The sequence below is a fragment of the Mustela nivalis genome, assembly GCF_964662115.1.
Source record: "Mustela nivalis genome assembly, chromosome: 2".
Taxonomy (NCBI): domain Eukaryota; kingdom Metazoa; phylum Chordata; class Mammalia; order Carnivora; family Mustelidae; genus Mustela; species Mustela nivalis.
Window position 1 is genome coordinate 180081562 of NC_139021.1, and position 27256 is coordinate 180108817.

A 27256-nucleotide genomic window follows, 5' to 3' on the forward strand; every position below is an offset into this window, starting at 1 on the left:
CAGCTCAGGGCCCCAGCCCCTTCAGGCTGGAAGGCAGCAGGAGTCCAGCCACAAGGAGATGCAGTCTTTCCAGCAGAAACTTCCCGGTGTGTCCCCAAGACGCAGGCACCTCCTGTGACCTTCTAGCTATGGCTGCACGTTGGCACAGCTGCCTATGTTGGCGTGGGCTTGATAAACCTCTCCCGAGGGACTGCGGACAAAAGAGGCTGCCTTCTCTGGGGAACTCAGTGCCTCGGCCAGGCCACCCATCGGGACCCCCAGCGCTCTGCAGACAGCTCAGCTCACAGCGGCCTCAAGGGTTCCCTGCCTGCCCCTCAAACACCCCAAACCCACTGTCAGGGGTTTGTTCTTCGAAACTATTTTGATGGTTTCTAAACCACCTTGGGGAAAGGAGTCTACATTCCAGCTCCCTGGAAGGAAAGCCGTAGGCTTTAATGAGTTTCTCTGAAGCCCCAAGCTCAGGGCCAGCTAGGAAGGGCGGTCTTCCAGACTTCAGGAGGCACTGTGCCTGAGCTGGGGTGACCGGCTTCCTCTACACCAAGAAGGCTGGGGCACGGCAGGGGCCGGCGAGAGCGGTCCCCCTTGGGGACTCTGATGCTATTTCAACAGAGGTGTCTATGAGGCTGGAAGCAGCTAGGCACACCCAGGTGCCGGGGCAGCAGGCCCCACTCTCTGCCGTCAACTTTCTAATGGCTCTGCCAAGAGCCAAGGACAGACGGGCTGTGGCTCTTCGCTAGGGTGCCGCTGGGATGGCAGCGTCAGGCAAGGGGCCAGACACGCCTGGGCTCAGAGCCCTCTCTGCAGCTACTTCCTCACTGTGGACCTTGGGCAGCTCCCTCCACCCGAGCCTTGCTTTCCTCATCCACGAGCTGGACAAGCACAGCCCATGTCAGAGGGGGCCCGCACGGAAGAAAGAAAATGAAGCGTATAAATGTTCTTCATGAATCTAACCCGTTAGATGTGGTGTGGACCCTCCCACACCACATCAGGCCTGCAGTGAGGGGCCACACATCAGGCCCAGAGACCCGCCATCCGGCTGAGGGCTGGCAGCGTTAGGATCCTCTAGCTGATGTTTTCACATCGCCTGGCACTCACCAGAGGCTTAGCTGGCAAGTCACATGTGCCGGGAACCCCCAAATCAAGCTTCTAGTAGCTCCAGTGAGCCCCTAACCAGGTCAGTCTGGACACAGGAAGAACGGTCGCTCAGAGCCATTAAGGAACCACAGGACTCCAGCCACTGACTAGGCTGCCACACATCTCCTCTTATTTGGAGAGAATGTGGCTCTCAAGACATTTGGGCGTATTCTTTAAAAAAAAAAAAAAAAAAAAAGTCCTATCATTATCAAAGGAAATAATTACAAAACATTAAATGAGAAAAGCGCGTTGCGCTGCGCTTGACCGTCATCTTCATCCAACACGAAGGTGCTCAGAAAAAGACCCTAGGACAAAGGACCCAAAGCCTTGGACCTGGCTGGCCCTCCCCCCCCGAGTGTGAGCAGTGACATCCTCTCCACCCTGGGACCCAAACGGGACCACACTGGAACACGGACTCTCAGAAAGGGGGCATTTCTAATGGCTGCCATGTTGGGGACAATGGGAGAGAAGCGGGACTCCCAGGGACGAGATGGGACTTCCGGTCCCGAGGCCTGCAGGTGTCGGGGTGGCGGTGGGGGTAGAACCGTGAGGGCTTATTTTCCACTTGCAGCAGAACAAGCAGAGGGAGTGGCGGAAGGCAGACTCTGCCTCTGACTCAGCCGAGGTCCTCCCATCCCAGGACCGGCTGTGGCTGCGCTGTGGGAGGCCCGGGGTAGCAAGGCCGGGCCCTGTCGTGCGCAGGAACGGCTTCCTTCCCAGCCCCGCGGAGGGGCCGTGGCAGGAGCTCGCTCCTTCCCATTACCAGAATGGCCAGAGCTACTGGGTAGGGCTGCAGGAGGCTCAGTCTTCCCCAGGCTGCTGACTCGACCCCCTCCCGCTTGGGAGTTCCTGAGTCTGCAAGCTAGTGGCCTTTGAAAAGAGCCCTCCTGCGACTACTCACCTGCCCATGTCTGGCCCAGGGAGCCCCGAGGGCAGGTTCGCACCAGGTTATCCTGGCTCCCTTGAAAAGCAAGAGAGGCCAGAAGGGCATGAAGAGCATTTGCCAGTAGTCAGGACTCAAATGAGCCATAGGTCCCGAAACAGTGATCAGGTTATATGAGCTCGAGGTGCACACATGTCACGGAATTCTGGGAAATCCCATTTTAACTGACAGTAACACAGAATATGGGCTCTGGTGCCTAGGACTGCCTCCTGAGGCCCTCAGGCTATCAGCCATTCCTAACCTCCCTACTGTCCTGCTTGCTCTCAGCCAGAGACAGTGGTATGACTTGCTACCTTCGGGTGACAATGCTGCCAAGACCCTCAAGGACAGTCACACCCCATCTCACACTCACAGGCCAGGACCATCCCTTTGCCGACGCCCCCTCTCGCAGGACAGGCAGCCCATTCTGAGGCTTACAGCCTCCACATGAATTAAGGGTTTGTGCCAACACCCACTGGGCTGGTAAGGGTCCCCAAAGCCATAGCCCTCTTGGACATCAATAGCAAAACAAGGGGCTTCTCCTTGCACCAGACTCCTCCTCGCCTTTTCCCACCAAGACATGCCCCCCACAGACTGTTCTGGGCCAAGAAAGGGCACATCGGATGCTGAGGGAACAGGAAGGGGGAAGAACCATCCAGCGCTGGGATTCTGCACAATGACCCCTCCTTGAAGGAGGCTCTACCACTCTGGGTGACAGGTCACTGCCGTCTGGAGCACTGCTCAGCAGTAGAGCTGGGGCCAGCCCAGGTGCAGTCCCTGACCATGCCCCCTGCCCTCGCCTCTGGGGTCACTCACGCTACCCTTCCCCATGGAAGATCCTTCTGCTTCTCTGCCCCTTGTTTCTGCCCCATCAGCCACATCTCAGGTCTGTGAAGCACTATGTCTCATGTAATCTTCTTTGCTCTTGCTTATTGTCCGTCTACCCACACAAGGGGGAAGCTTCTAGAGACCAGGGCCTGCGGCCACCCTGCCCCACACTGCAGCCTTAGCAACAAGAGCAACATGCGGGCACCCAGCGGCACTGCCCCCGAAGGAAAAGAATCCGCACAGAGGGAGGCAACGGGATCCGGCTTCTAGTTCTCCTGCCCTGAGGTGGCCTGAATACAGCAGGAACCCAGAGAGAGGTTCTGGACTGAATGGAAGGTGAGAGACAGACCAGACATGGGTCCTATGTGGATATGAAGGAAACTCAGGTGGAAGCCGATTAGGCCCCCGGCATGGAGCCAGGCCAGGGACTCTGGGAAGCAGACACGAAGTGGGCACGTTCTGGGTCTTCCCACACAAAATGCACACACCTGTGTGCACGGGCAGTGTGGACACCCGGCAGGCCCCACGACTGCGCGTGTCCTGCATGAGCACGGGGGCCTCAGGCTCCAGGGGCACCACTGTGGTAGGTGGGCAGGCGTTCCCGGCTCCACTGCTGGAAAACAGAATGGGCTCCTGAGAGAAAGCTAGTCAAGCCAGCTCCCCGAACACCCAAACTATTCGAAAACAAAAAACAAAGCACCAGCAGGACCCTGGCCAGAGGCACCCCCGCTCCAAGCTGTGGGATGGGGCCGACGCTGGAAACAGCTCTTGAGCTCGGACGGCCTGGGAATGTCTGGTCACACTGTGTTTCGGTGCAGCCACTACGAGCCCCTGGACAGGTGGCAGATTGACCGAGTCACGTGAGACCTGTCGTCCAAGCCAGCGGAGCGGGTTCAGTGATGCTAACGGGAACCTGCGTTATTACAAACTCAGGGTACGAAAGAATCGACACATTCACCACAGACCTTGGACCACAGAGCCTAAAAGAATTCAATTCTATTTTGTGCTGCGCCAAGAATTTTGTGGGGACTTTTTTTTTAAAGACTGTGTCTGGGGGCGCCTGGGTGGCTCAGTGGGTTAAAGCCTCTGCCTTTGGCTCCGGTCATGATCCAAGGGTCCTGGGATCGAGCCCCACATCGGGCTCTCTGCTCAGCGGGGAGCCTGCTTCCTCCTCTCTCTCTGCCTGCTTCTCTGCCTACTTGTGATCTCTGTCAAATAAATAAAATCTTAAGAAAAAAAAAAGACTATGTGTCTGCTTTTCTTATTGGTTAGAGTGACAAACTGGTGCTAAGCTCACATGTTTTGTTTTCATAAGGACTGTTTCTTTCATTTTTCTGTTTTAAAGGAACAAATTCCTATTTCTTGTCACAGTTCCGCAGTGCGTTTGAACCTGCAGATTCCATGGGCTCATTGGGCTGGAAGGCGCCTCAAGAGCCCCCACTCAAGTGTCACAGCTGTTTAGAGAAAGGACTGAGAACCATGACATTTGGTGCTGGCTACCTCTGGGGTGGATTCCAGAAGGATCTCCCTTTTTGTTCTTACATTTCTGAACTGTAATGTTTTTGCCTTCTAAACTTGGAAATTTTTACATGTATGCATTAATTTTGTAAGCAGAAGAAACAAGAAATTTAAATGAATCTAGAGAGGCTCCTGGGTGGCCCAGTCATTAAGCGTCTGCCTTCAGCTCAGATCATGATCCTGGGGTCCTGGGATCGAGCCCGGCATCAGGCTCCCTGCTCGGCGGGGAGCCTGCTTCTCCCTCTCCCTTTGCTGCTCCCCTGCTTGTGTTCCCTCCCTCACTGTCTCTCTCTCGTTGTCAAATAAATAAATAAAATCTAATAAATAAATAAATAAGTCTAGAAATCATCTGCTTTCATATATAAGCGTCTGTCCCTACTCCAACAAGAACATTGCTATGTGCCAAGACTGCAGTCCTACATGCCACTGAGGATGTAGTGGCACGTAAGTGTGAGAGAGATGTCACTTCATGTAACTCCCTATTACCAGACCCACTTCACAGATGAGGACACGGAGGCTCGGGGACCCACAGCTAGATCTGCAACCAGCTCTGTCTGCTTCCCGGGGCCCTGCTCTCAGGCAGCCTGCTTCCCTGCCTCCCCACAGACTTGAGGGCTCCTTTCTCTCTGCCCCTTTTCCTGCTTGGCCCCTGGAAACAGCTGTCCTAGTAAATCACAAATAGTACAGAGGCCACAGACTGGGTGGGCACTCTGGAGATGTTTGGGTCACTCTGGTGACCTGTCTCCCAAAGTTGAAGAGCGGGGTCAGTTCCTGGCCTCCCCCAGGAGACTGTGTGAGGCAGGGGAAAGGCGTGGGCCAGCAGAAGCCTGGGGGAACGGCTTTGCTAGGTGTGAAACTGAAGAACACGCCAGCATGTTCGGGAATATGGACGCTGCAAGGCAGGTGGTGGAGGCCTGGCCGTCGCTGGTGCTGCCTGACACTGTGTGCCACCCTAGGAGGCTTCAGGACCAGAAGTCCCAGGCCCCCTCTGCCATGGTTGCAGGCCACAGACCCCAGACCAGATGTCGAGCAAGCCCCCTCCCACATGCTTCCACCTGCCCAGTCCTGCTGACATGTTCACGCTGTTTCCCAGAAGGTGCTCTGCGAAGGGGTCGGCCCCGACACATGCGTGCAAAATGCTGCGTTCTCCAGTCCCTCAGACACACAGCACATTCCTGCTCAGAGAAGCGTCACCTTTCGGAGACATGTGTCCCTGGGCTAGACCTTGGAGAACCTTCTCGAGTCCAGCACAGGGAGAGAGTCTGCAAAGTCCCCCTCAGGAGACGGGCACAAAGGTGCAGACGAGTTCCCAGCAGCGGGCGAGGCACCCGGACAGACTTACCTTCCCCGCCCCCAGAAGGCGGGGCAGGAGCTGCGGGACAGGACGGGCTGCCAGGGGCAGGACTCCAGGACCGCATTCCTCCTCTCCACCGACGCTCCCACCCCTGCCTGGGAAATCTTCTCTGGCCTTTCTTCCTCCGACCCTGCTTCCAGGGCCTCCTAAAGGCTGCCCCGGGCGCACGGGCTCGGCCACACTCCTGACTGTACCTTCCAGCTGTGAGTCCCACACCTGCCACGGGCAAGTCACCAACCATGTCTCTGCGACCCCGTCCTCAGCAGTGAGCCGCGTGACAAAAGGGTCTCTGTGTCCTGAGTTGAACATCAGGAGAGTTCGCCCCCACTGGAAGCAGAAAGGGTCAGAGAAGGGCCTGCAGCCTCGTTCCGGCGCCCCAGTGTTTCCCAGGGCCCCCGGGGTGCTGCTGGGGGGCACAGGGGAGCACGCGCCTCGCCCGGGCAGAAACAGCCTCCTGGCTCTGTGCGGGCCGCTGCGGGCCGCCCAGGCACGGGGCGGCCTCAGCCGGGGATCAGGCCGGCCTGTGGGAATGGAGTCTGGGGCGGAGCACGGGACAAAAGCCCAGGCAGCAGAGGCCTTCACATGTCGGAGCAGTCGTCCCTCCCTTATTTCACAATGCGGCTCCAAAACTACCTCGCAGGGCCAAGTTCTGTTACCACAAAGTTAATATCCTCTAGCAACTTCCGAGCTGGTTGTCTGCCTCCGGGGCCAGGACACATCTGGCCGGCAGAGAGATTTCTGGATCCCTGGCCAGGGTGAACTTTCTAGGGGTTTGTCTTGAATGACGAGAACCCCAGGGCCACTCCCCAACCCCCCTGCGGCCTCCCTGGAGTTTTGTTCCACCACACTGAGAGGAACAGCCTCACCAAAATTCTTCGAGGGACAGGAGAAAATGCAGGCAGTGAGTGAAAGCAGAAGGAAATGAACAATCGTCTTTGGCCCGCGCTCCTGAGGCATGGCAGCGGCAGACGAGCAGCCTGGAAAGGCTGGGAGCATTGGGACTGGACAGGCAACCCAGCACACCCTCCCAGAGCCACGCACCATGAGAACGCCGTTTTCATTAAAAAAAAAAAAAAAAAAAATCACGTTTTGTGCCCTGAGATACACTGAATGACTCCTTCGGACGCCAGGGCCCCAGTTAGCCAAAACTCACAAACTCTGGCCGCTCCTTTTCCGCTGCCTCCTCTCCAGCACCGTGTTCTTATTTGCCACTTGAGGAGCACAGGAAAAGGCCACACAGGGGCCAAGTTTCGGCTCGGCAGAACTTTAGCCAATCGGGTGGGCCGCGTTACATCACCCCGGCATTCCTGACCGCCAGGGTAACAGTCTCGGGGCCCTTTCTATGAGTAGCTTTCAGTGAGAAACCGACAAATTCCAGTCGCTTTCCATACAGGGAAACTAAGGCATTGGGCCATCTAGATCAGAGGCTGGGATAAATATCTTAAAGGGCTCAACAGTAAGTATTTGAGGCTCTGTGGCCCATCCAGTCTCTGTTTTAACATGAAAGTCATCACAGGCAATTTACTAAGTAAGCTAACATGGCTATGTGCCAATAAAACTTTATTTGCAAAAACAGGCAACAGCCTGTGGGCTGTGGTTTGCCGATCCCTGATCTAGATGATTTGAGGTGACAACTGTCACCTTTACTGGAAAACACTGCCCACAACTGTAGAGTTAGGAACCCAGCCCACCACACATGCCCCAGGAGTCCACCTGGCAGAAGTCTAGTTAGAATGCTGAACCTATTACAAAATAGTAAGTCACCCCCGCACAGAACTCCACGGACACTGGGCCCTGGTCCTCCACGGTCCTGCTCTGTGATGAGGGCCTTCCCTATGCCCTCCCAGCATGGGCTCAGGGGTTCAGGGGCTCATGGCTCCCCTCTGTTCCACCTAAAACGCTGGAGAAACCAGAGACGGCCCCAGCAGACTGAAGCAAAGGCTAGGCGAGCTCCCTGGGATACACGGCCTCTGAAGAGACCCACCAGGGTCCCAAAACCTAAGATGAGGACCGTGCTCCCCCCTGTTCCCTTCCTTCTCCAGGATGGCAGGTTTGTGGGCCTAGCCTCATGGCCAGCACCCCGCACTGTGGGTCTCTCTAGGGCCTGGGCCGGGGCAGTCGGGAAGGTCCACAGAGGGAGCAGCCCTTCAGCTTCACACACCGCCTCGTGCCAAGCCCCAGGCATGGCTGTGAGAGCCCGCGACACCTCACACAGCTGCCTGAGCCCCACCGAGGCCACCGTCAGTGCCCCATTAGGGCGCTGCTTGCTGTCACTGCTTCGAAATGGTCTCAGGTTTCAATAATAATCCAATCGTAGCCTACTTCATCCAGATTGGTGACAACTGTCACCTCAGATCGTCTAGACAGTTCCAACAGCTGGTGGAGTGGGGGCCAGATCAGGGTCCCCTGGCAATGTCACGGGAGAACCTAGCTGCCATCCCAGAACTGGGTACTGACCTTGGAGCCCATCCCTGTCACTATCTTCAAACCAGAGAGCCCTTCGTGTCCAGGGATGATCTGTCCCATCAAGGACCCACCAGAGCTGAGGAAGGAAACCTGCTTCCAGCGCAGCCTCAGCTCTATGATACCAACCCCCCCACTGGCTCTCACCCTCTGTACAGACACCCAAGGTGGGAAGGGCCTGGCACCCTGAGCTCTGCCCAGGGTGGAACTTGCAGGCACACCAGGCCCTGGGGGTTTGGGTACCACTCTGGACCTCAGTCTCTTCTGCAAAATGGGAAGAGCAATCCCCACTTTCCAGGACTGCAATGAAGACAACACAGAACACCACAAACATAAATCCCGTCTCTGGCCCACAGGTGAGGTAGGTAAGGACATGTAGGCATTGCAAGCACATGGTCACACGTGGTGAGAGCCATCAGTGACGCGTCTATCCGTTCACTGGGGTTTCAGAGAGTGGGACCCAGGCCACAGGAGGTACACGTCTCCGGCTAAAGGTTCCCAGCATGAACCAAGCTGTCCTCATTCCCAGGGAGAAGGGAATGGCAGGCTGACCAGGCATCTGACCCAAACTAATGCAGAAAGCTCCACTGTCTCACTGTTCTGGCTTTGCTGCTGCCTGAGAGGAAAAGCAAGCTGTATCTCACTTGGTTTGCATCCCCAAGGACAAAGCTGGTTATCTTCCTCTTCCCTCTGATGAATGTTTATATGCCTTCTTGATCTGACCTGTTTGCACAATGGTCTCCTGGGTGCACTCTTGAGACCAGATCCCCAAGGCAATGGATTCAGAGGGTCCCAGACCTAGAAAATGACATCTGATCCCTTTCAGGGACCTGATGGCCTTCCCTGGGCTCAGCACTAAGACCCACTCCTTACCCCGCCTGCGAGGCCCAGCCCTGAGTTGGCCCTGCCAATCCCTTGCAGTCCCTCCTGGGCACGCCCTCGCACGAGCCTGCATTGCCCTGAACTTGCCAAGCCCACCCCGCCTGCTCACGTTTGTGCTCACTGTCCCTCATCACCTGTGCCTGGCCGCAGGCGTCTTGTTATTAGATCACCTCCGGAGTGGCCGCCTTGTCACTCTAACCTAAAGCGGGCCACATGCCCCCTCCCACCTGGCATCCACATCCGGCCCATTTTAGTTTCTTTATAGCACCTACTGGCACCTGCAAGTCTCTTGCCTGTTGTTCATTATCTACCCCTCTTTCTAGAAAGTAGCTTCCATGAAAATGAGAACGGAGCGCAACCTGTAGAGACCCCCCTCAGGGCCTTGCTGAGTGCCCGGCACTCATGGGTCACCAGGGCATGAGGCCAGGAGAGACAGAGAGGAAGAGTGCGAACACAGCCCGAGTTCTGGGATGCTCAATGGTACAGAGGGGCCACGCTCGGTCGCATGGCAAAAAGAGGGCAGGCATTCCCACGGCAGCTCTGGTCAATCCCAGAGCCAGGGGCTTAGCTCCAGGCTCCCTGGCCTCTGAGCCCAGCACTGCGGTGGGGTGGGGTGGGGAGGCTCTGCCATCTGCTCCCCTCGAGTCCCTGTGAGCAGGAGCGCTGGGGGGGGGGGGGGGGAGTAGGGCTGCATCCTCCTGCTTGTTTCCCGTGGCTGTCACCATCACCGGCCTGATTCCTGACCCGGCAGGGCCCTCTGCCCCATGCCCGGCGCTGCTGCAGCCTGCAGCTTTCCCAACATGTGCTGTAGCTTCACCGCGCTTCCTGTCCTCAGCCCCGGGGCCCTTGGCCTCTAAGCTCTGCAGCTTGCGGAACCACGGCCTCCCCTTTGTCACCCTCACCGGGGCGGGAGCAGCTTCCTGCCGTTGCTTCCTCCATGGTATCTCGTGTTCATGTCTTGGCTTCTCGGTTCTCCAGAAACCCAATTAACAACTCCTCGCGATGAGCCCTCCGTGGACACGTGGGTGGTTTCTGTCCCCTGCCAGGGCCCTGGCTGCTCCAGGCAGCCTTCCCCACGCTCTCCGTGCACGAGCTCTGGCAAGGAAGCAGCTGCAGCCCCCACCGCCGCGACCACCCGCTCCACACGGATTAAATGCATTAGAGGGCCCTGCACTATCTCAGGGACAGGGCTGGCGCCTGGTGGCCTTCAGTGACACAATACCAACGCAAGCTCACTGCTACTGCCAGGGAATGGTGCTTCTGGTCGTTGCACTGTATTCTGGAACCAACCACCTCTTTTGTTTTCCAAGACAGAAAAGAAAGCCACCTCACTCCCTCCCCAAAAGGAGCTATCCAAGAGCCCTACTATGCCCAACTTTCAAAGGGGGCATTGTTCATCATTTGGCCATAAACAGGCAATTACCAGCCACTCCAAGTCCAATCGAACCAAGCTCCCACTGGCTTGGGGACTGCAACTTGCCCTCCCGTGTGGGCTTTCCTGTCTTTAGTTCTCGACTGGGGCCCGACGCTGGGAGCAGCAGCAGTAACTCAGGACAGCGGATACTGCAAAAATGTTGTAAATAAACAGCCCTGTCCGAAGGGGAGATTCTCTGTCCTTGGGACGTGGAGGGCTGTACTGCGAAAGGGGTGACAGTAAGCTTCTACCCTGTGCTGGAGCCATGGAAGCCAGCGGCCGCCCTGGGCAGAGGCACAGGCTCCTGTCGGATGGGTCAGCTCAGGGTCAGCCTCGTAATTAAGCACAGGCCCGTCTCAGGGACGCGGCTCTGCGCCTCCCCGTCTCCCACCCTCCCTGGGGCTCTCTCAGCCCCACAGGCTTGCCAAGGGCTTGGAGCGCCTTCCCGGGGGGGGCGGGGCTGGAAGACGGCAGGGAAGCCCCGAATCCCTCCAGGGCTGTCCAGCATCGCATCCCCGGCATCCTTCCGGGCTGCTAGTAGATCCACAGAAGCCACCGCAGATGCCACGTTTCTAGAGCTGCTGCCCCAGCTGCTGTAAACAGATCAGCTGTGGCACCGCTGAAGTGGAATCCAGCAGGACAACCACTCAAACCTCTACGAGAACCCTCCTGCGGCCCTAAGCTGCCCTCAGCCTTCTCCAGCCCAGAGTGGCACCCACTTTCAGGCGGGCAAGGAACTGAGAAGCTTCGGCACAGGAGTCAGAGGTCTAGGGACAGGGTAGGAATCGAGCTTCCACAACAGGGAAAGACAGCCCGGTTGGCAAAGCACCGAGATGCAAGGATTTGGGGGTGGGACAGTTTCAAGGTGGCTGCGGAAACCAAAGGAATTGTAGTGGTTGACTGCACTTCACTTTTACTGAGAAAAGATCAAGAAAACGGACAGAGTGAGGGCCGCAGGTCAGATACCAAGACAGACATACATCCAGCAGACACTAAACTGAGTAGTTTAAAGGAAGCGGTCTTTGGGGATTAAGGCTCCGTTTTCTCTGCCCCCTGAGGTCCCGTGACTCAGTCGACTTGGAAGCTAAAGACCAGAGGAAGCCATCGGCCTGTTGTACACCTCCAAAATGTCTGAGCCTCAAACACAGACCAACACAAGCGCTGCCCCTGCCCTGGGCTCGCCCACTACCATCTGCCGACGGACTCCTGTCTCCCCACAGCTCTCAGTCTGGGCGGCTCACCCCACCTGTAAGGAGCTTTCTCTGGGGTACTGTCCCTCCCCTGCTTAAAACTCTCTGAAGCCCCCTGCCTGCATCAGAATAAAAGCCAGAGGACTTGAGCGTGCTACAGAGGAAGCCCCCGTGCGGGGCCCCTTGCCCCCTCCTCCACTCTATTCCAGCCACATGGGGCTCCTCTCAGCCCCTCCTAACTCCGACCTTCGCATCTGTGCTTCTTCTGGGGCCGCCAGGCCCCATCTCACCCGCAGCAATTCCAGGGCTGCCCCATGGCTTATTTCCCTCCTGAGGCCGAGTCTACTGTGCTGTGAGAAGACTCTGGAAGCCTGGCCTCTTTCAAAGGCTCCCACAAGCCCGAGACACCCAGCACACGCAGCCTGTGGACAGGGCATAAACAGTCCCACTGGGTTCCTGCTCATTCACACTGCCCTGAAGCCCAGACTCTGGACGGTGAACAGGGACTCGGAAGCCGCCTTTAAGAACCCAGGCGCAGGGACTGGCCTCCCACATGTCCAACGCTGCATGTTAGCTGTCTTTCCAGACAGTTCTAAGGCAGCGTAAGTCGACCCCAAGCTCTCTCTGGAGCTCGGGAAGGTTCACCCTCGGGGAGGGCTGCTGCCGCTCCGCCGGCACAAGGACTCAGCAGGGCCACCCAAGGACCGGGAAGTTAGAAAACTAGGCTCCTGCATCCCTTCTTACAGCTTATGCCTTTCCAAGTCCAGGCTGACCCAGTGCCTCCTGACGGAGGGGCCTTGACTCCTGGTGCTGTCTCCACACAAGGTAAGTCCATCCGGGGCCTCTGCAGAGTCACCAGGCTGGGCCTTGTTGCTCCCAAAGCCCACCCCGTTGGGGAGCTCCCGGAACACCCTGGCACTGGGGACCCTGGGGGCCCTGGGCTCAGACCCACGGATTCAGGCCCTGAAGTCAGGCCCAGGAAGCTGCAGGCCCTCTCAGCCATGCCTGCACACATGCACACACGGTCAGAAGCCCAGGGCTCGAAGAAGCAAGATGACAGGCTCACAGCACAGTGGGGTGCAGAACTGGGTCCCAACCTGGGTCTTCGAGCTCCAGACACAGCTGTGCTCCCAATGACAGGCCCTGCTTCATCTCCGTGGTACTGTGGGAGTGTCTATCCCGTGGCAGCCGGGCAAAACCCCCACCGGGGAGGCCGGGAGCCCTGGGTCCAAACCCCAATAAGGCAACTCAACAACTCGGACAAGACACAGAAGTCTCTGGGCTCCACACCCTCTCCTGGGGAGCAGAGACACAGCCGAGGACCGCTGAGCGGCAGAGACAAAGAATCGCCACAGGGAGGAGATCACAGCGATGAATGACAGGTCCTTCTTTTTGACCAATTTTTCCCCCTTACTCCTAAAGTGTCACTGCCAGTAGCCTGATGGCAGAGGGGGAAACTGGGCCCCTTTCTGATTCCAGAACTCTGAGGGCTGACCCTGGGCACACACAAGCATGTCACGCTGATGAGCTCAGTCAGGGCCGCCAACAACACGGCAGGGGGACATGGTGCTACCCCACCTTGACGCTGGGCCAACACGCACCAAGGGGTCAAGAAGTCGCCCAGGGTGAGGCTCGAGCCCACCCCATGGGCAGAGCCAAGGCCCTGTTCTCCACCAGCCCTCTGTTTCCCCATGTCTCTGTCCACAGTCTGCTTCTTCTTCAGCGGGCTGGGGGGCAACACAGGGTTCCTCAAAACCCTCCCCTGGAGTTGAAGCAAAGAGGTAGGAGCCACCTGGCCCACAGACCCTTCCCACTCTGGCCTCCATGGAGTGGGACTAGAGATGTCCTCAGGTGTGCTGGCCTCCACAGGACAGGGCCACCAGCTCGCAGGCCTCTGTGCCCAGGAACAGAGCAGTGCCCAGCAGCTGCAGATGCTCCAAGCACACCTGGGGAGCAGGAGGGCTCCCACCCAAACGACCGGCTTCCGAAGCAGAGGCCCTCAGGAAAGCCCTGGGCACCCTAGAGTGGTGTTGCCTCACATCTTCTAAGACACCCTTTGGCTCAGAAAGGCCCACAATTAAAGCATGGAAAATCACCAAGTGGCACTAAAAGCTGCCTCGCTGGCATGTCCCCAGCTGAACTCCTATTTTCCTTTTCCCGGGAGATCAAATCTATTGTGTCAACACTCGGCCCCAATCTGAGTGACCTTAAGCGGATTGCTTATGCAACCTGGTGGCTGCAACAGGGGATGGCAAGAAGTGATCCAAGCATCTGCACAGGGGTGTCCCTGAATCATGAGAACCCCCATCAAGGTGCTGCACTGTCCCTGACAGGCCTACTGACAGAAAAGAAACCCTGGACAGAACTGAAACTAGTCTCCCGCTCAGCCCTCTCCGCTCCCCCACGGCCGGCAGGACCCCAGCCTCATGCTGACATCACCTCTCCCGGGAGTGGCGAGCTCCGCTGATGCCCAGAACCAGAGCAAAGGGAAACAGGCGACAGAGGGCAGCTTCGAAGTTCATCGGCATGCGAGCCACTGTCGGGATCCACCCTGCCGGACTCCTCCCCTCGCCCATGAGAAACAGGAACTGCCGTTCCCATTTTACAGACACGGAAGTGGAGGCCTACAGAGGGTGACTTGCCCAAGGTACACAGCTCAAAAGTGGCAGAGGGGGGGGCGCCTGGGTGGCTCAGTGGGTTAAGCCGCTGCCTTTGGCTCAGGTCATGATCTCAGGGTCCTGGGATCGAGTCCCGCATCGGGCTCTCTGCTCAGCGGGGAGCCTGCTTCCCTCTCTCTCTCTGCCTGCCTCTCCGTCTACTTGTGATTTCTGTCAAATAAATAAATAAATAAATAATCTTTAAAAAAAAAAAAAAAGTGGCAGAGGGGGAAACAGCCCCTTTCTGATTCCAGAACCGAGGCCTTCGCTTCCACACCCACCAGGTCCTGTAAGGGTTGCCAGGGTCGCCCACCTGGAAAGGCCAACTGGGCTGTCCTCTCAGAGGACGGATCACAGCAGCAGGAGGAGCCCTGAACCCAGAGTCAGGAGGCCCAAGGTTAGCGCTCCTGGCGTCCTGAAGAGCCACGTGGCTTTGGGCAAGTCGCTGATTCTCCTGGACTCCAGAGGCCTCACCATCAAGTGAAGAGACTGACAGAGGCAGATCGCTCGGCAGTGGCTGCCATGATGGCAGAGAGGAGGAGTCTACGACCTCCCAGTTCACCCAGAAAGACTGCTGCGACTGACCAGCACTGAGAGCACGCGCTGGGCCAGCGCCCAGAGCCGCCACTCCCGGCCAACCACCAACCACTTGATGGTCTAAGTTTTTGGGTTTTGTTTTTTTTTTAATATTTAATTTATTTATTTACTCATTCATTTAAGGGAGAGAGAGAGTGCATGAGCCAGGGAAGGGGGTCAGGAGCAGAGGGTGAGGCACAAGCAGACTCTACTCCGAGCAGAGCCCAACATGGGGCCAATCCCGTGACCCTGAGATCACGACTTGAGCCAAAACCCAGGGTCAGACGCCTAACCGACTGAGCCACCCAGGCGCCCCCTAACGATCCAAGTCTTAAAGACTCTCTCCCTTGGTTCAAGCCCTTTCTGATTGTTTCCTCATCAGAAGCAGCGACTCCCATGTGCCCACAGTTGGTTTTGCCTTTATTTTTATTAAGCATCTATTTCATTCCAGTTAGCGATCCCGGGCTTTCTGGGACCACCTGTACTCTGTGCTGTATGGGGCGGCCCATTGCTGAGGGCCTCTGTCTGCAGTCAGTGCGTCCTCCAGGGCAGCAGGAATGGTCTAGGGGTGCAAGGCAGCAGCAAACGAAAACCAGCCCAGCAGCCAGCTGGGGCCAGAGCAGACAGGAGGAGGCTGCGAAGGTTCGGACACACCGGGCCTGAGCCCAGGGACTTTGCCAAGGAAAAGCACAGCTGGCTGGGGATGCTGGGGCCGCCTAAGGAGGGAGGTCACGCACCCAGGGGTGTGAGGGGGCACCCCACATGGTGGCTGAGGAGGGCCCCTCCCTGGTGGAAGGCAGCCCCCACTGGCAAGCTGAACAGAGAGTGGAAGGCTGATCCAGGGACGCGCTGCCAACAAAGAGCCACGAGCTGCTGACGAGTGTCTGTGCTACCCCTCCGATGGCTTCCGGCACCAGCATCTTACCCGGCAGAGCCCCCACAGCCCCAGCCAACCCGGCCGTCCCGGAGACGAGTCCTGGATCAACTCTCAGCAGAGCTTCTAGTCTGAGGCTGCTCCCCTACGGCGCGCCGCCCCCGGCCAGCTTTCTCGGGCCCCTCACACATCTGCTAACACAACAGTTGCTGCCTGTTCTGGGGCTTCTCCTCCAGGAGGCTGGAGGACTGAGTGCGTGGGCAGCTGCGATCAATCAAACCTCTGTTTCAGCGGCCCGACCCCTCCTCACAAATGTCTCGCTTCTGTTTGAAGCACTGTTGAGAAATACAGCGTGCTGCTCCTGCAAGCCGACTAGCTCAGAATTAAAAATACAGCAAGACCGGGACGCCCAGGGGCATGGCATTCCGTGGGTAATCTTTTTAACTATCGCTTTTTTCCTGAGATCTTTGCTCACATACATGTGACCTGTGTCTGAAGGGCCATGCACAGCTCAGGTCTCGCTGGGAGTCAACCAGCGCTTGGTAATCAAGCCTGGTCTCAGAGAAGCAGTAACTCATCACGTCAGCAAAGTCCTGCCAGTAAACAACTCCTGAGCTCAGGCCGGGCCCTGCTCTCAATGGCACACATTGTCATTCTGCAAACAGAGGCTTCAGCTTCACATAAAACATCAGGCAGGAGGGGTCACGTGGGGAAAGCTGAGGGGGAGGTCAGCCAAATGTGACCTGGGCAGGGGCAGGCCCAACTGCCCCTCTGGGCCGCCTTCAAGCAGCTGCTCTGAGAGCCGAGTGGAGGCGAGGACAACAAACAGGGCGGGCTGGCCCTTCCTGGGCCGGGTCCTGGCGCCATTTCTCCCACGGGGCACCTTCCTCTCTGCAACCATCCTCCGTCCTTCCGAAGCCGGATGGCTGGGGCACCTGCAGCCTCGTTCGGCATCCATGCCCACGAGCTGGGCACTGAGGTTTTAAGAAGACGTGAGCAAAGACAGTGTGAAAGCGATTTCTAGCTCTGGACGCTCCGCGCCGCGGCCTCACTGGCTGAGAGGGACACTGCTGTAGCCGGTGGGCCAGCTGCGCCAGGGGTGAGGTGGGAAGGGGTGGGGCCTCTGGTGGGCTCCCAGGATCACGTCTCCCTAGCCCGGTGGGCAACAGGCGTGACACAAAATGCCCCCACACAGCCCCCTCCTCTGGTGGTAGCAGTTCCGACTCTGTCACCACTTCACGCCCCTTGGCTCTGAGCACAGAGCTCACCACGGGCCGGCCTGAGCCGCAGGGCAGGCTCCTTCCCATTTTCAAAAGGAAAGGCTGAGGCAAGAAGAGGAACAAAGAAGAAGAAGTAATCGGCAAGGACAGAAAACGGAGGGGGAAAAGCAGAAGGGAAGAAAGACACGGGCAGATACAGAAAAAAGGGAGCCCTTCTCATGCATGGAGCGTGCCTCCTGGGACCGTCACCCTCTCTCCCAGTTCCACCTCTGGAGTCGCCCACAATGAGCCTTCCCTCCCAAGACGTGCAGCAGCAATGCTAATGGTAACCGTCGACACATGCCAGCCAGGGCGCCGGGTTGTGTGCGTGTGTGTGCGCGCGCGCATGCAGAGACCAACAAGGAGACATGCACAGACGTCTCCATAGATACAGATGCATGCGTACACGCCGACACATCTCACACACGTGCGCATGCATGCACACTATTTCCCTTCCTCCCCCCCGACCTTGACAGTCCTGGGGGGCAGGAGCGGCGGCAGAGGCGGCAGCAGTATGATCCGCTGTGCAGAAACGGGAGGCCATGTGCCAGGGCTGCCAGCCTCCTGCCACTCCTCTGGAGGCCTTCTGATGTGCTGATGTCCCCCGGCAGCCTCCAAATGCAGACCCAAAAGTGAACACCGTGTTCCAGAAGGATCTCAGGAGGGGCCATAATGGATGAGGCTGGAGGGGCTCTGGGTACCCGCCTTGCTCTGGGTGCCCTAACAGCTGGAGAAGAGCGCCTGCGTGTTCATCGCAGGCCGGCAGGTGTGCCCAGCCCCAGTCAGCGCCTGCAGGAAGCTGGGGTTTGTCAGAACTCCCAGTCACTCCAACCGAAAAGGCGCTGCGCACCCATCTCGCACATCTGGTCCCAGATCGACACACACAAAGGGGCTCCTTCACAAAGATGCTCCGCTAGCATCCCTTGCCCGCCACCCCCCACCACCCCCCGTAAATGAGTATTTCTAAACCAAGATCACAAGACCTATGAAAAAGAGTCCAAGATCCAGCTTGGAGAAACAGAGCCGTGCTGACCCCAGTGCAAGCCTGTCTTCCCAGACATGACAGACCCTGCTTCCTCCCCAGCAGTGACAAATGCTCAGAAAGCCGCAGCCCACACAGGCTGTTATCTGGGGACAGCAGGCCCACATCAGCTGTCACCTGGCCACAGGCAGGTGTCTGTAAGCCAGTGACAGGCTCAGCTCACGGGGTTCCCAGGCACAGGGTCCTTCACATTCCAGGACGGATCTAGGGCTCTCTGCAAAGGTACTGGGGCTGCCTCAGGCCTGGCTTTCAAAGCTCCTGTAAAAGCAAGGTCTACCTCGTGAGGCCATAAATTATCCAGCAGGGGAGCCGAAGCAGGCTGGGCCCTGTGGAGAGAGGGCTGCCTGGGGCTCCAGAGGCCTGGTCGGGGTGGTTTGGTTCAGGGTCCATCCCCAGGGTTCCAGCCTCCCCCTCTGGCATACGCCCTTCCCAGGGGCCCCGTCTTCACTTTCCCCGGACTCTGCCCTACCCAGGCCTTGGCTAGAGAAAACCAGGCGGAATCAGGGCGGCCTCCCCAGGATCTTGGAGGCCTGCCTGAAGCCAATGAAGCAATCTACACAACTGGGCACAGCCCCACCGAGCAATATATTTTCAAACAGCGTCTACCCAAGTGAGGACGGGAAACGTCTCCAGTGATGCCCGTGCGGTTACTCCAACTTGTGGGCAGTAAAACAGAATAACATGTGTAAGCTGCTTTTATTACCTATCTAGCTTATTAGCTAATAAAATAAGCTCAACATTAAAAATTTAACTGAAGCAATTTATCGCACCCAGGACTCAGGGCTCTGGGTTTCCCTCCGAAAGTCACCTAAATCTGTCACCTTTCCAGCCTTTTTACCTATTTAAATTTCTCCAGGGAAGGAAAATTCTAACCGCGTGTCCAAGTAAATGAACGCGGGTTTGATGTTGCCTAGCTAGTAAAGCAAAGAATGTCCGCTACTCAGGAAAAAGAAAGGGACACCCGTGGAGGAGTGACGGAACCTGGACAGTGCGGGGGTGGGGGGTGGAGCCTCAGCGGCACAGGGGACGGCAGAGCACATCACGAGCTTGTCCTCTGGCTGCCCCAGGCCAGGGCCGGGCTCTGGAGCAAAGGGCCAGACAGTCTGGACTCTGGGGCCAGGCGCATGGTCAAGGCTCAGGATACCTGCCCCTCTTCTTTTGTAGTGGGGGTGGGTACCTCTAGGCTGGGAGGGGGGCCAGAGAAATGAAGGAAATGCCATCTACAGAAGTAGCATTTCTGTTCTAAGGCAAAAGCAGCTCTGGGCACTGAAGGGAGGCCATCCTGCCCACAGAGAGGAGGGGCACAGGAGTCTGCCTGCCCGGAGGGGGCCACATGCTTAATGAGCAAGGCCAGCCAGGTTCCATCCCTTAACACGTCGCGGTGACCAATGCTTCCATGACAAGATGCAAAGACGAGAGTTAAACCGTACCACGAAGCACCGGAGGGTCCCCAGTGAGGACACAGAAGAGAGAGACTGCACCCTGCCCACCACACCCACCCGTCCCCACTTTGGGTCACAAGGGCCAACCCTCATCCCTGAACCTCACTGTCTTGCCCAGGCCTCCTCCGTAAGAACCAAACCCAGCTGGCACCCAGACTCAGAGACTGTCCCATAGATAGTGTATTCACTCCAAGTTCATCTCATTCAAACTGGTCCCTGAGCTCAGTGTTAGCACAAGGCAGGACTCCAAGACACAGAGGACAGAGTGCAAGGGCCAGGGCATGTGGCCTGAGGTCTCGCCTAGCCAAGAGTGGGGATGATTACAAAGGTGGCACAGAGGGTGGCAGTCATACTTTCGGGTCTCGTGATGCTGACAGTTTAATCAAAGGAGTAAGTGCCTTCCCCCCATCTCTCACCCTCTGAAACCATGACCCGTGGTCCTGACCTCAGGGCCAGCATCATCCAAGTGTCAGTGAGTCCCGGCCTGTGCCGCAGGGCTGGGTTCCGGGGATAGAGGCTCCAGCAAAGTGCTGGAAGGGGACCACCAGGGTTTGATGACGATGGTCTATGCCTCCCCAACACCCCAACTCTGCTCCAATACCGCTAGCATTGTGTCTCTGATTTTAAATGGAGAGAAAGAGATACTTAAAAAAAAATTCAATTTCATCCTTCTTTGAAGAGGACTTAAAAAACAAGGACTCCTAACCCGCTTCCGGGCACTTCTGAAAGTGGCGCTCCGCCTCTGCCCGGGACAGGCCAGGACCAGCAGAGGCCCCCGAGAGCACCGAGATGCTTGTGCCATGCCTCCCGCGGGGTTGGGGCTCTTACCTGTGCCATTTTAGCCAGGTCGAGGGAAGGCCTCTGCTCCTGCACCTCCTCCGGGCGCCGCCGCTTGACTCCCGCCTTCTTGTCGTTCAGGACACACGGCTGCGAGCGGCTCCGGGACAGCCCGCTGGAGCGTCTGGCCAGCTCTGGCGTGGAGGCAGGCGTGCTGCTGGCTGAGGGTGGACAGTACTCCGCGAAGGAAAACTGCTCGTGAGAGCAGGACAGGGACCGCTGCATGTCGAGCCGGCCCCCGCCCCCGGGGCTCGGGTCGGGGCTCCAGAGGTCGCCCGCCTGTCCACAGGCAGCCGAGCCTGGCGCCGCCTGGCAAGGCTGACCTCCGAATCGGTGGTGGAATCCCGCCTGGTCGTAGGGCGAGGACAGCGCGTTGGCCCGGGAGGGGAGGCTGAAGCTGGAGCTCCTCTGCATGGTGCCCAGGCCGGCGGAGTAGCGCGGGACGCTGCCCCCGCTGTAACAGCGGCGCTTCTCTACGGGGGTCCAGACCTTGGAGCCCAGGGGCCTCCACGATGTCCGGCAGCTGGACATTTCATCGGAAAAGGACAGTGACCGGCACTGGCGCTTGCTGGGGGGTGCTGAGGGGTTCCCATTGTGGTCGCTGAGGCTGAGGTCTTTGATCAGGTTGGTCACGGCACAGGCGGTCGCGGCCTCCCGGTGCCACAGGGGGCTGTCCTGACACTTCTCAGGCAGGCACTCCCAGATGCCGGCGCTCGGGTGCCCAATCTGAAGAGGGCATTTCCTGTCCAGCTCGCGCCATCTGTCATTTTCTGAACGACAGAGAGAAAACAGGACTTGAGAAGGCCTCCAGGCCAGCCCTCCATCTCCACAACCAAGAGCCCATTTTAGACAGGACTTTGGAGCCAGGAAGGCCCTTCAAAGCCCCTCCAGTCCAACCTCGCTTTATGGATGAGAAACGGAGGCCCAGAGCGGGGGTGTGAGTCCCACGGTGTGGAGTGAGGTGCAGAGCGAGGCCGGGGATGCACACCCCCGCCCCCGCCCAGGCCTCCTGGCGCGTCTTTCTTTCCAACAGTCCACACTGCCTCCTGGGAAAGTCCAAAACCACAGCTGTAACCCAAATGTTTTCCCCTCTTCTAGGTGGGAAGCCGACCTGCCCCAACCCTCCCTGGCCTGCAGCAGTTCCATCCCCACTCAAGCTGGGGCCTGATGCCCTGGCAGAAGACCACGACCCAAGAGGTATCTTTTGGTACTTGGGAAGGTCATGGTCAAATGAGGCGGGCAGTGCTGCGGGTTAGCTCTTCGGAATTCTATCTCTAAAATACTCGCTGACGGGATGCCTGGGTGGCTCAGTTGGTTAAGCAGCTGCCTTCGGCTCAGGTCATGATCCCAGCGTCCTGGGATCGAGTCCCACATCGGGCTCTTTGCTCAGCAGGGAGCCTGCTTCTCCCTCTGCCTCTGCCTGCCATTCTGTCTGCCTGTGCTCGCTCTCTTCCCCTCTCTCTCTCTGATAAATAAATAAAATTTAAAAAAATAAATAATAAAATAAATAAAATAAAATGCTCGCTGACAACAGAAACTGGAAACTGTATTGATTTGTGCCTCCCTCTATCAAAATGCCCCATAATATCAACATCATCAGCAATGACAGCCAACTATGGAGCACCTTCCTTGTGCTCACCTGATTCCTCACCGAGATCGAGGATGTTTAAAGTGTCAAAATCTGCAGAAGCGTGTCTTCGGCTGCACAGACACAGGGCATGATTTAAACTTACATCGTCAGGTCTCTACTTGAACATATGAATAAATAAGCTAACCCCACTAGGAAATGCTGGCTTTGTACCTGACCCTTTATTTTAGTGAAATATTCAGGAACTATTTGGTGTTTTTCTACTAAAGAATCAGGCACTGTGCTGAGGACCTTAGGAGGGCACAGATAAACCTGACCGAGTTCTTGTATTCGAGTTTATAATACAAAAGCAAAGCTGAGAAACAGCATGTGCTGCCAGGGATCCACATATTAGCACGTTTCTGGGTCTTTTTTTTTTTTTTAAATCTGCACACTTTTATGAACAGTACACATGAGAATACACAGAAAACTACGGCTAGAGTCCATCAGTCGTCAGGACAGAAGCAAAACGTGAAATGACATTCGGGCAGGTGTCTGATGCACATGGATTCTCATAGCACTTTCAGTGGTCACAGAGCAGTTATCTTGGATGGTGGCTGAAAGCCACCGGGTGCCCCATACGGAGGGTAAGAAAGTAGTCCGAGGCCACACAGCTAAAAATCGTCTGGAGGGGGGCGCCTGGGTGGCTCAGTGGGTTAAAGCCTCTGCCTTCGGCTCAGGTCATGATCCCAGGGTCCTGGGATCGAGGCCCTCATCAGGCTCTCTGCTCAGCGGGGAGCCTGCTTCCTCCTCTCTCCCTGCCTGCCTCTCTGCCTACTTGTGATCTCTCTCTGTCAAATAAATAAATAAAATCTTCAAAAAAAAAAAAAAATCGTCTGGAGGCTAACCCCGGCTGGCCCACGCCAGTGCCCTGCTCTCTTCACTACACCACAGCGAAGGGGAGCCCAACATCGGGGCTGCCCTCAGTGACCTTCTGAGTCATGCAAAATGGGCTATCCACTCAGACAAACCATGGTGAAACCCACGTGAGTGCACCAGTCAGCAAGGACCACAAGTCCATCTCCTCAATCGGGGGCCACTTCTTAAAAGACACTGAAAGACACAGCGAGGGACTGACCCTGTGCTCAGTGTCCGCAGCTACTGGACAGGTTCAAAGGGAATGACCAGTGAGGCTCAAAAGGAGCCTTCCAAGCCAAGATGAGCCAAATCGGGGCTAAATGTGCCTGCTTCTTCACGCAGACCACCCTGCCAGTCCTGAGACACGCCTAAGGGATTGGGACTCTGGACAGGGGACACAGGAGGAACCGCCCAGAGGCTGCTCCCCAGGAGGCTGCCTCAGAAGCTGGAGATGCGGGAGAGGCTCTTCCTTAAACCAGTGGGGAAGAAAACAGGACAGTCACAAGCGTACAATTCACCTCCTCCAGGAATCTTCTTGGGCCCTGGTACACAGCAGGTCTCCATGCGTGTCCCTTTAACAAAATCTGATAAAGTATTTCCATAAGCTACATTTTCACAAGTAGCGTTTATGCTGTTCAAAATATGTCTTCACTACTCACTGCCCCTAGAGCAGCCGTGATTCTTCTAAAACACTTTCAATTTGACATTCGTCGGCAATTGAAAGATCAGTAAACTCATAATAAGGTAAAATTAAAAGAAATACAAGCTAACATCAACTGAGTCACTGTTAGCTGATTTACAAGAAGAAAAGTTATCCTCAGAAAAAAGGGCAGATTTGTGTAATGATGCTCTTCAAAGTGACACAAGTGGGCGCCTGGGTGGCTCAGTTGGTTAAGCGTGTCTGCCTTCGGCTCAGGTCATGATCTCAGGGTCCTGGAATTGAACCCTGGGTCAGGCTCCCTCCTCAGTGGGAAGGCTGTTTCTCCCTCTCCCTCTGCCCCTCCCCCCTGCTCATGCTCTCTCACTCCTGCTCTCTCTCAAATAAATAAATCTTAAAAAGAAAAAGTGATACGAGTGACAACATTATAAACACAACTAAAACGCCCTCCAGTCGGGCTGGTGACATAAACGATCAGGGAATAATAAGGAGCATGAAAACAGTACAGTTCCAAAGAATATTAATGAAATGGAGAAATGTTAATTATGTAATTCGAAGCCTAAAGAAACAGGATAGAAAAACTATATAGATAGCATGATCCCTATTTTGTAAAATATGTATGTTATATGTGATGATTAAAAGAAAGTAAACCGGGCGCCTGGGTGGCTCAGTGGGTTAAAGCCTCTGCCTTCACTTGGGTCATGATCCCAGGGTCCTGGGATGGAGCCCCGCATCGGGCTCCCTGCTGAGTAGGAAGCCTGCTTCTCCCTCTCTCACTCCCCTGCTTGTGTTCCCTCTCTCGCTGTGTGTCTGTCAAATAAAGTCTTTTAAAAATAAAAAGAAAATAAACCAAAATGTTCATAACCGAATGGGAGAGAGCCAGCTGATTTATTTATTTATTTATTTATTTCCTGTTTGTTTTGCTACAGTTTCTACATTCTCTTTCAGGACAAATATATTTCCACATGTGTGGGGGACGTGGCCACTAAGCCGCTGGTGCTGTGCCAGGGTCAGGGCCTATGAGCCCAACCTCCACTGGGTTTTGCTCCTTCGGTCTTTCAGGGAGTTCCCTTAGAATAACGCTGGCCACCAACTTCTCTTTTGGGACAAGGCACTAAGGCACCAGATGGGCCAGGAATGTGGCTAATCAAGGACCCAGCAGGCCCAGCCACAGAGCGGTGAGGGTCCCCACCTGGAGCCACAGTGGCCCTGCCTTGGGAACCCGAGGGTCACTACAGGCAGTCTCCATCCCAGGTCCTGGGAAACCCTGAAATTAAAAAGAACCGAACCCACCACCAAAGGACACCACTTTTCATTCCATTTTAATTTCCCTGCCCCGGAACTGACCCCATTTCCAGGGAAGTCATGAAAAGAAAGGGGACCTCGGAGCCGGTGAAGCATGAAGGTTCAGTCCCCCTCACCTGGCAGTGCCCTTCCTCCCCAACGGCCACCCCGTGATCCTGGTGCTTCTTGACAGGGCCCTCAGGCCTCCCTATTCCAGGCTCACCCACTCACTGCCTCCAGAGAACTTCCCGAGGCCCACACTTGTCATGTCCGTCCCCATACAGCAGCCCGTGGCCTCCAAGAAAGAACAGAAAAGTTTTGACCTGCCGTCCAGACCCATCTACTCGCCGCCTGCCCTGTTCACCCTACTCCAGGCACAGCGACCCTCCTGTGACATCAGAAGTCAGACAGGAAGCAGCAGAATCAAAACCATCCCGGACGATCCCTGGACGATCCCGGGAAGCTCACGCCTTCGGGTCGGGGGTGCACAGCCCTGAAAAAGAGTCCTCGTCAAATGAATGTTCACGAAACAGCTGTGGAAACGCGCACAGCCAACATCTACACGCAAGAGGGGGAGCTCCGTCTGTTTAGGTGGACTGTCAAAATCCCCGGGGGGCCTGGGGTTGGATGGCTACTCTAACGGGCTCCTGCCTGCCTGTGCGAGGGTTGTCAGGGTGACCTTCTAGGCTCTGTTGTAAGGGTGACCCTCTATGACCTTAGCAGTAAGATGCCTGTGCCTTGGGGATGACGAAGACTCAGTTCTCCACCAGGTCCACTGGTTAAACACGAGAGACGAGCGTCTGCAGTCAATCTGTAGCTTGCCCCCAAACACCAGCTCTTTCAAGCCCTGACACCTCTGTATAGGCCTGCACTGTTCTCCTGCCTCTATCCTTCCAGCAAGAATCTCTTCCTCATCATTTAAGAGCCAACTCCAACATCACCTTCTCTGTTCATGTGCCTTTTCCACATTAGCCACTGGGCGCCCACAGCTCTTGGACTGACTTTCAATCTTATGGCTCAGATGTTAACTGAACCCTAATCATCTGTTTACATGTCTGCTTCCACGGAGCCATAAGCTCTTGAGCACTGACCCAGTGCAGCCCACAAGTGCCCAGCGTGGAGCCTGGCACAGAGCAGACTTTAGCCGGTGGTGGGCAGAGGAAGGAACAGATAATGTGCAGATAAAAGCTGCAGAGCCGGCCATGGGCGGTTATCTGACGCCATGAGCGCCACTTGCCCCTTATCCTTGGCCCCAGTAACCCCTCCTTGACCAGCGAGGTCCACCCTGGGGGCTCTGCCTTCAACTTCCCACTTTCCCGAGGACATGGACAGTTGCGTGCGAAGCGGCTGGGAGTCTGGCTGGCAGTGTGAGGTCTAAGATAGTCTGGAAACACAAAGCCCTGTCCAACACCGAGTGCTGCTACTGTGTGTCAACACCAGCCAGGTGGCCACTTGGTCTGTCTGAGGGGCAGATAATATTTTAATTGTTACTATCTTTATCGCTTGAAGAAGTACAATATCAGAAAAGTAAAAACAATCGAGGCTATGTTTAGCCCTTGTGTTTTCCCCCTTCGCTCAGGGAACAGAAAGCAATTTGCTGGGTCAGGTCACCAGACAAAAGAAACAGGAATAGAAGCTACTTTTTCATGGCAAACAGCCCCGAACTTCTGGCCCTGACGTCACTCTGGACAAAGGGCCCCGGCAGGGCTCTGAGGAGAGGATACAGGACACCCCCGCCCCTCCATTCAATACCACTCTGCACAGACAGCAATAACTCTGTCAGAAGTGACAATGGCCACAGACCTGGGGAGTCCACGGAGCAGGGGTCACCTGGGATGGTGGGAGGGTGTGGACATGCGTTTGCACCTCAGCTCTGCAAGTCACTGACTCTCTCAGAGCCTCATTTCCCTCGTCTATAAAATGAGGGAGACAGATAGGAACGACCTTGCAGAGCTATTCTAAGAATCAAACAGTTGCCTGGGACAGGGCCTGCCAGGGCACAGCGGGCTCTGCCAGCGGCAGCACCATGACAAGGAGGACAGTGTTGGACGACGCATCTTCAGCCGAGGCTCAGCTCCTGTGCCCAAGCTCTGGGGGTCTGGCTGGGGCGGGAACCTATACGCTCTGCACCGGTATTCCTCAGTGTGGTTTTGTGACACTTGGGTTGGCAGGAGCGCCCCTTGGGGTGATAAAATGCGATTCCCAGGCCCAGTCCTTTACTTGGTAAACAGAATCTCGGTGGGGGGGGTGCATTTGAATAAGCTCCTCGGGCTCTTTGAACTCAAAGGTATGGAGAACTGCTCCTGCAGGCTGCCCCAGCGCTGGGGTTCTCACGCCTCTGTCAGGGGTGGGGGGTGGGGGGGCTCTCACTCAAACCATCCAGCCACACCCAGGACGCCCCTGAAGGCGTGACCCTTCCAGTTTCTACAAACTTGGA

At 56.4% G+C, this 27256-nt stretch overlaps 1 protein-coding gene across 1 annotated transcript in view; it reads right to left on the bottom strand.

Annotated features, from left to right (window-relative positions):
• Positions 1-27256, bottom strand: part of FAM53B (family with sequence similarity 53 member B) — a 70941-nt gene that overhangs the window by 28572 nt on the left and 15113 nt on the right. Inside the window, exon 3 of the mRNA XM_082721683.1 lies at positions 20384-21162. Within this exon, the coding sequence (XP_082577809.1) occupies positions 20384-21162 (779 nt within the window). The remainder of the gene's footprint in view (positions 1-20383; positions 21163-27256) is intronic.